Source organism: Poecilia reticulata, linkage group LG7 (assembly GCF_000633615.1).
Source record: "Poecilia reticulata strain Guanapo linkage group LG7, Guppy_female_1.0+MT, whole genome shotgun sequence".
NCBI lineage: Eukaryota > Metazoa > Chordata > Actinopteri > Cyprinodontiformes > Poeciliidae > Poecilia > Poecilia reticulata.
This window is the reverse complement of record NC_024337.1, coordinates 17,938,574-17,947,710: the sequence shown is the minus strand read 5'-3', so window position 1 is coordinate 17,947,710 and position 9,137 is coordinate 17,938,574. Positions and strand designations below refer to the sequence as shown.

The window sequence follows — 9,137 nt, the reverse complement described above, 5'->3', positions numbered from 1 at the left end:
ATGGTAGGGAATGAGAAACTGGTTAAAGTTGAGAAGAAGGAAGAAGTTAAATCTAGGGCAACCCTGGAAGAAAACCTGCTAGAAGCTGCAATTTTTTTTATTTTACAATTTCACCGTTTATTGTGTTTACATGTGTTAGTTCTGATTTTATTTTTATTTTACTCTTGTTCATTTATTTCTTTTGCATATTTGGGCAACTATTTTTTCTGGTTTTGTTTCTGGACAGTCATTACGATGCAAAACAATGGCAACAAGGAATTGTTCTTACAAYTGATTAGCATCTGGAAAGCTAAAATAACTAAACCACAACCCAGAGGAAATGTAAGCGAAGGAGAAAATTCAAACCATTTCTTCCATYGATCATAACGGCCAAGGATGAAAACYCCAACTCCAACATCTGTCTGGCTTTTTACATCCTCTGAAAGTCCAGATTTAAATTTTAAATAGGTGTAGTCCATCCAATATGACTGAGCTTCAACTATTGTGCAAAGAATGAACAAAACAAAAAAATCAAGTTTCTAGATACCCCCAAAACTGCTCATTCACTGTTACCTACTGCTCAATGTTGGAATTTTGCATAGAATTTGTCTAAAATACTTAATGTTTCTGTTTGAATACTTCTGCAAAACAGCTCAAATGTAAAACTCATGATCAGCAAAGTCAAACAGCATTTTATTTATTAGGTCTGAGTCAAAAGGTGGACATTTATCTTTAAAGCAAACAAGATCAACCAAAAAACAAAAACAAGTAGAAATAATAAAACTACACCGTTCTAAAAAACAATAATAAAAAATAAATCACAGCACACAAAATATAAATGTTGTCCGAGAGAACGATCAGAAACAAAATCCAGATTATTTGATAACTCTATCCACGAATTAAAACATGAATCTTATTATTCAAAAAACCTTGCTGAAGTAGTATTTACAGGTTCGTTGCTAAGAAAATCTGAAACCATTAAATGCCATTTTTTTTTTTTTTTTTTTTTTTTTTTACAGTGCACCCCATTACAAATTGCTGTGAATTTGAAGTTTATACCACACAGCAATATTCCTCTACACAGCAGTGTGCTATTAATCTCCTGTCTTACAACTTGTGCTAACTGGCATGCCATAACACAAATGTGTAAAAAAAAAAAAAAGACCCATAAATACCAATGTTTTAAGTTTTTTTTTAGAAATGTAATCTTAAAAGACAAACTTTGGATGTTTACATTGGTTACTTCAAATTGCGTTTAAGTCTAAAGAAATCTCAAAGTTCCTACGCATTGTTTGGGTGCCTTGCATAAACCTGGGAATCCACAGAAACGCAGCTTAAATTAAGTGAGGATGATCGAACATCAGAGATAGTTTACAGGTGTGGATGTAACATGACGGCACAGGTAGAGGAAAACAAAAAACACACTGGTAGTCTATCAAAATAATTATTGTTCCTATATACTACAGTAGAGTCCACATTTCTTTATACACAACCAACAGTAAGTATAAGCATAAATGATTTAAAATTAGCCAAGTTATTTCAACAAAACGACCACCATGATCATCCCTGAGAAGACATTTTGGTTCTGTACTCAGTGCATCTGAAATGTACGATCATCATATCAAATTGAGCTCATGACATATTCGCTTCGTCACGCGTCGAGTTAAAAAACAGCTTGAAAAGATCAATATTAATGCCTCTGATGATTTCAGTATTAAGCGAAGAATCGGCTAAATCTAACTACATGCGAGTCGGGTGTTATAAACGGTTCGTAGAAACTCTCGTTCTGAACTTTTGGAGTGGGGATAGTGAACCTGAAAATGTGCGCAGATATAAAAGGAAAGAGTTGCACAGTAATGTCTATAAATAGACAGAAGGGACATGCTGCCTTGGCTTTACTGTTACAATTTACCCTGATTTAAAAGCGTCTGTCTATTTTAGGTAAGAAAAAAAAAGAAAGAAAAAAAGACTGATATTTTGTGCATAAAAATGACACCAGGAAGAACGATTCAATGTTTGCACTGCGTCTCCTCTTCATATTCCCAGTTTCTGGTCCCTACGGCGGCTTGCTCAAACACACACAACGCAGCAGCCACAATATAAAAACCAGCGCGCTGAAGTCAGTCAGATGACTTCCCAGAGATCCTGCGTCCGCGTCCTGATGACCCAGGACTGGTTTGGAGGCCAGAGAGGACCTAGAGAACACCAGCAGGTGGTTTGAACGCTGCGGTTTACTGGTGTGCATCCGTTTATCTTCACTTTTTCCTCTTAGGCCTCCTCCTCCTCCTCCTGATCGCTGTCGTCAGAGCCTGCAGGATAAAAATAACACAGAAATAATCCCMGGAGATGAAATGGAATCTTATTCTGTTCCTCCACTTCTGTTTTGAACAGAAAACGTGAACAACGGTGATGTCTTACCGTCGATCACAATTTCTCCACTGCCCTCCTCTTCCTCCTCCTCCTGGCTCTCATCTGAGGAAGAMACATTTTGTTGTCCGTTCAGTGCTTTTAAAGAGTCTCCCACATTTCCTCACATCACTAACTTTAACTTTAATGYATTTTTAGACGTCGTGAAGTGGTGTAGAACTGGAGTGSAAGAAAAATTATACAAACTAACACCGATTTATCACTTTGTAGAAACGACTTTCTTTGCAACTAAAGCTCCATGTTTYTGAACGGCCTCGCTAAGGATGTAAACAATTAACAGAACAAAGTATTGCTCTCACTACAGATAGAAAAACCGCCCTGACAGCRGAGAGCAACAGCTCTGGAAAAATCAAGAGCCCACTGCACTGAATCCGACTGAAAACCTCATGGTTACTCCATCAAATATAGATTTYTGAGTTAAAACATTAGTATTGTTGTGTCTAAATGAATATTAACTTGTTTTCCTTACATTATTTGAGGTCTGAAAGCTCTGCATCTTTTTTGTTATTTTCACCATTTCTCATTTTCTGCTAATAAATACTAAATTTTTGCTTGGAATTTCAGAGACATGTTGACAGTAGTTTATAGAATAAAACATATACATATAAAAGTAAAATCAGAGAGTGATMATTTTAAGTGGTCTCTTATTTTTTTTCAGAGCTGTATATCAGTTTCTGTTCACTTTGACACCAAGTGGCTTCAATAATGTCTCCATTTCTCCTCACAGACCGAGCATGAACATCTTTCATGCACTTCACATGWTTTATACTTTTATTAGAGGTGCACCRGTTGCAGTTTTCTGGTTGACCGCCGATTACCGATYTTAAAAAAGCCTGGCCTGCCAATGTTGCTAATTATAGCAAGAAAGTTGCAGAGTTGGCAACAGTGGGATGATGATTGTTAACTACAAACATGCAGACATGWCCTRGTGGCCCGGTCTGTCAGTAAAACGTCTCTCGCTGCAGAACAGAAGATTTGTTRGCTGATTCTTAGACCTTTTCTGAGGTGGATAAGATCAGCGTCACGTGTAAATATCTGCCAATCACGGATCTCCCAAAATTAAGGAAATCGGTGCACCCCTACTTTTCATCTTTCAATTCAGCAAACTTAGCGGCTCTTTTATAAATATGCTTGAGTTGAATAAAGTCAGAAAACAACAATTTTCTGTTTAATCTGACAAATTTTTTTTTTTTTAAATATGTTTTTTTTTGTTGTTTTTTAAAAATTCAGCATCTGAAAAATGTAACGCTTCAATTTATGGAAAGACGGTCAACTCTCTTGACACGAGAGAAAACTCAGGTTTTTAAGAAAATGGCCGCTTATCAATTAATATTTACTGTATCTATAAGCTCAATCAACTCAGTCGATAACTTGCATCTCAAGGTCTTGCACAAATTGAAACTGAAATTTTTGGACATTCTTCTAGTTTAAACTCAGTCAGATTGGAAGGTTCCCCCCAGTGTAKCATAAGCCTGGCGGGCCACCAGGCTTTACTTGTGCCCCCACCAGGCTTAGCATTGCTTATTTATTTAAGTCTTTTTTTTAAATGTTTGCATTTTTTAAAGACTTTATAGTTGGTGTTCAGGTAATCAATTAATCTTCCAATAACACATAATTATCAAGTGATACTTTCATATTTCACATTTCWWAACTCRAAAACACGACGGGCCGCTGGATAAATGACTGCTCTAGCACACCAACCACCAGACAAGGTTTCTGGRGGAAACCTTGAGATTGGATGGGGAGCATCTGCAAATGTCAACTTTCATATCYAACAAAAGATTRTTGAGATTTGGACAAAACATTTCACAGCAGCTGGAAGACCAACATTCACCCTAATATTAAGACTTTTGCAGCTTTTAAAAGGTTTTGTTATTCATTTTCCCATCAACTCTGACCAGATTCGCTGTCCCTGCTGAAGAAATGCATTCCCACATCATGGTGCTGCATAGTGAAGAGAAGTAAAACAATTACAATATTTAACWTTAGCACAAAATGGCCAAAATAAATAATAAAGATGAGCTTTAAAAATTCAATAAGATACGTAATCCATGTGGAATATCAGGCAGTTCATGGAGCCACCATTTTTTAACCAAKATAAAAGAGATGTTAAGCAATAAAGTGAAGCAAGTGAGTTTTACACACCAATATTAAGGAAGTATAAATTGATATTTGTTCAGTATTAGTTGATGTCTGACAATGTTTGCTGGAATTGGTGTTTAGTTTATAGATATTTTTGAAAAAAGAAATGTTATTAGTCATTAATAATGATCTTATTTTGTTCTTTCCATTTGTACTGATCAAAAACCAGAGAGTTAAAACTGAATACTGACGATTACAATACAGAGAAGAGTGTTGTGATGATTTTGWGGCCGAATCGTTCGGCGCCACAGCGGGGGTGATTAATGGTCACCTTGCCTGGCCTGTCAGGTTAGATGGACAACCGTGTCTGGGTCGGTTTGCGGTTGTGTCACCTCATTTCATCTTCACATGACAGATTAAAAGGAGCTCTGTGAGACATTAAAATCTTAGGATACCATTTTATCATCTCAACCGGCTTTAACTGTCTTMATCTCYGACCTGTTTACAATTCCTCGCTCTTCATGATGCCGCTTGCTCTCTAACGTTCTTTAAAAGGAGCAGTGTTGTATTTTCCAGGCACATTGCGCTATAAAATGGCACAATCAAGTAACTGTTATGAAAATACTGTACACATCGGACAYGACTAAAATTAAATGTGACTTTGCAATTTGACGCCYTGAAATTACATTTGCCTCTTTAAGAAGCTCCTGCTGTGACTTYGCCTCCATCACAACAATTTTCATCCATTACAGCAGTTTCCATCCGTTCTTATGAGCTTTATTATGTTAAATTACTCACAGATGGATCTTTATCTGCTACCTGTGTGAGTTTGAATATAATCAGTTGCCCTAGATCATACTGAAGTCAAAGTAATGGGGAGACAAATAGAAATGCATTCACTTTATTTTTATTTGTAAATAATCTTTAAAGCCATCATTTATCTCCACTCTTTGTGGTCAATCACTATAAGATAAACTGACATTTTTGTCTGTAACACGAGAAAATCTGAAATAGTCTAACGATTATACATGTTTTTGAAAGTTGTAACAGTCCAATAAACCTTGCCTCACATTTAAAAACAAAGGTTACAACAAAAACTCAAAACCACCTGGACACTTTGGTTATTAAACAGCTCTGTTTCTGCACCGACCTGGACTTGCTCGCCTGCCCTCTTCCTCCTCCTCTTCTTCGTCTTCTGCACCTTCTTCTTCTTCATCATCATCGTCCTCCTCCTCTTCCTCGTCCTCCCTGCTGCGGCCTGGATCGGCGTCACCAGTGTCCTCCCCTGGCTCGTCGTCCGAGTCAGAAATCACCACGCAATCGTCTCCGTTTCCGTTTCCAGCTGCTCTGGCCTCCGTGGTGCTACTGGAGAAACGAGCATAGAGACGGTCATGCAAACAACGAACAGTAGTTATTCTGGACAAACRCACCAAAATAAAAACAAGAAAACATCTCATTTGACAGYAAATTGTAGATTAAAGAAACAGCATTTCAGATTTTTTTTTTTCTAAACTTGCAGTCAGAATATAATCCTGTGTGTGTGGATGTGTCTGGTTCACCTGCCGTTCTCCCTCGGTTCCCAGAGAGGAGTGAGGTAGTATCTCAGTGGATCTCTGTAGAGGTCGTCCTTCAGTATCTGAACAAAGAATAATAAAATAAAATCACCTGAARGCAGGTGGCTCTGCCACCATCACCAGGCACAAATATCAACTTTATGGCAACTTAAAACCCAAATAAAACCCAAATAACAGGCTCTGTACCTGTGCTACATCRTCTTGCACTGGGTTGCTGTGGTCGCTGAACCAGCTGAAAAACGTCTCGTAAACACCGCGGCATGACTTCCTGGGCTCACTGTTAGCGGTCAGATTGTGTCCGCGATGCCAGAGGATGGGGTTGGAGAATGACATGGGTGACCCTGAACGCATCAGAAAAACAAACATGTACCACAGCAGACACACTGAAAATGCAGTTAAACTGTAGAGCAGACAGATTCGGATGYGACTTGTAAACATTCCCTGAAAACGAACCCAGTAAAAAATCACAATAACTTTAAATCTTCCTCTTTTATAGTACACTTCCAGAATCTCATCACTTCTGTTTCAGTTTACAAGGAAACAGCTTTTACCTCCCATGCCAAGGTGCAATTCCTTCATAATGATGTTRTTCTGGAAATATGGGTTCCGTCGGAAGTGGAAGCGAATCCTGTAGCCGAGTTTGGTGTTTTTGAAAGATTCGACCTGAGAATGACACAAATAAATCTGCTTTGCATTTATTACAGTGGGAGTTGTCMAAATTATTTAAAATATGGACCAATCAAACCTACTTCAAGATCAGTCATGTAACTAAGAGCATCTTCATCRGTCTCATCTATGTGAGCAGAGAGGTGAGGATGGTTCAGCAGCTGAGGAGTTGATGTTAAGATAAAAACGACAAAAGAGAAAACATGCAGCAGACRAGATGGAAGTAGGGGTGCACCGATTGCAGTTTTCTGTCTAATCGCTGATTATTTTTTTAAAAAGCCGATTCCGATTATTCTTGTCTGAAATGTTGCTAAAAATAGCAGGAAAGTTGCTGAGTTAAAGAATAGGACAGTGGGTGATTTTTAGACCTTTGCTGAGGCAGMTAAAAATTGGGGGATACMATCAGCTTCACGTGAAAGTATCGGTTGATCCGCGATCTCCRAAAATCGSCGCTGATCAATCGGTGCAACCAATAGATGGGATCATTTTGATTTTAAGGATACAGCCGTCACCCAGAACCCCGGGATGGTTTTCGTGATGGAGCTTCTCTGATCAAGATGCGGGCGTCTCTGGCGATTAATCTTCAGCTCCAGCCGTTGATGGAGTCTGACACTCTTCTTCTCTAGAGCCTCAAGTCTCATCTGCACTTGTGCCAGCAGAGCAACAGACTGCCTCATCTCTGGGGCCATTTTGACCGACACAATCGCACACTCCCCATCATCATTGTCCTCATTGTCAGATGGGAAAGAGGAGCTGGGTGTGGAGGAAGATCCCGAGACGGATTCATCCCCTTCGTCTGCTTCGGCAGCATCATCTTTATCTTCTCTGTCGGTACTCCGTGCTGATGTGGAGCTGTCTGCAGCTGCCTGWGTTTTGGAGCCAACTTTCGAAGGCTGCTGGCCTGGCCGCTGTTTGTTTTTACTTCCATGTTTCACTGGTCTCACTTTTGCAGATGAACACGGAGTCTCTTGGCTTTCCTCTCCGTCTCCGCCAGTGAGACTGGCCAGTGCTTCAGCAGCTGCTATGGCTGCGGAGTCGGACTGGTCCACAGGAGTTGAGGGATGCTGCACTGATTCAGCTATTTTCTGGGTTTCCTCTTTTGAATCGGTGGGTGCCGAGGCCTCTGAGGACTGCGGTTTCTCGGTGATGTCGGCATGGTCACCGTCAGGGCTGGAGCTGTTGACCGGCTGCTCGCTGGTGCCATCTGTAAGATCCGTAGCCTTATCTGTCGGCACAGCAGTTCCTTCAGCAACAGTATCTTTTGGCTTCCTCTGAGTTTCTTCTTTACTTTCAACTTCACTGTTTTCGCAACTTTTTGAAGTTTGTCCAGTTCCATTTGCGTCGTCACTTACTTTAGCGAACTTATGAGGAAACGCATTGTCTTCGTCCAGGTCGAGTGATGCGCTCCGTTTCCTCGATGCAGGGTCACCCGACTGTTTGTAGTCGGTCACTTCACTCATGTTAGCAGGCTAGCGAACGTGCTAACAGGCTAGGAGGCCCGCAGGCTCTTAAAGATAAGTGCGGTCGATTACACCGTTGGTGCAACAGCTTCTACAATTAGCGCAACGTTACGATATATTTGGTAGCTTTAAACTACATTCTTAGTAAACACAGATCAGGAAGCAGCTCTCGTAACTCTCCGCGGCCTCGCGCGGAACGTTAAAATGGGCAAGCTGCAGCTAACTTAGTTAGCTTACGTTACCCAATTATTGAATCCTCGCCTTGACGACACCACAGCATCTCCGCCAATATAATCCCAAGAAGAAATACTTTATTTAGCCATTCAAACCCACCAACACAATGCACCCTTCCAGAAACTACCCGCGTTCTCCAGATAAGTTTAGATTTGCATTATCCGTTAGCTTACTACCCGTGAAACGACGCCAGAGAAAAACAATCCTCTGATTGGTTGCGCCACGCCGCGCTAAAACATCTCAACCAATCATCGGTAAGGGTGTGTTTACATGGCGTTCTATCTGAGGTGGAGCTAACTGCGCAAAAAGGACACAACGTCCAAATATTGAAATTCAGTTCGTCTATATATATATATTTTTAAACAGCATTAAAGGCATTTTTTAATTTCTGAGTTGGTTAGAGTGACGATGAACAATACATTTAAATTTCTTTCAGTTTTTAATATGAGTTTCCAATATAAAATTTATATTAATGCTTTGAAAGACGAACAYGTATAATCTATTCTCAGTTATATAAAATCTAATTCGTTTTTGATAKGTAAATTGTATTGAATTTTGCTTAGTTTTTTTCATCGTTATTTATTTTTTGATTAGTGCGGAAGGTGAATGTTAAATCAAATTGCACAAATCCTAACAAAACAGATCATGAAAGCCTTGGATATTTCCTATTTAATATTAGCACTTTTTTAGACATATCCGTAGAGTTTTATTATTA

General features: G+C 39.4%; 1 protein-coding gene across 3 annotated transcripts; it reads right to left on the bottom strand.

The window, feature by feature from the left end:
* Positions 1-967: 967 nt before the first annotated feature.
* Positions 968-8,767, bottom strand: tspy (testis specific protein Y-linked). Of its 3 annotated transcripts, none has more exons than XM_008414334.2 (8): positions 7,232-8,767; positions 6,812-6,889; positions 6,614-6,725; positions 6,249-6,403; positions 6,048-6,124; positions 5,639-5,850; positions 2,398-2,451; positions 968-2,288 (listed from the first exon to the last, which is right to left on the bottom strand). In XM_008414334.2, exons 1-8 carry the CDS (start codon positions 8,186-8,188, stop codon positions 2,248-2,250), a joined length of 1,686 nt encoding a protein of 561 aa, XP_008412556.1. In that variant the 5' UTR covers positions 8,189-8,767; the 3' UTR covers positions 968-2,247. The 3 variants fall into 3 exon arrangements, with proteins under 3 accessions (XP_008412556.1, XP_017161361.1, XP_017161362.1); XM_017305872.1 differs by having other exon boundaries at positions 5,639-5,853; positions 7,232-8,762; XM_017305873.1 differs by lacking the exons at positions 968-2,288; positions 2,398-2,451 and adding an exon at positions 3,995-5,074 and having other exon boundaries at positions 5,639-5,853; positions 7,232-8,763.
* Positions 8,768-9,137: the final 370 nt, after the last annotated feature.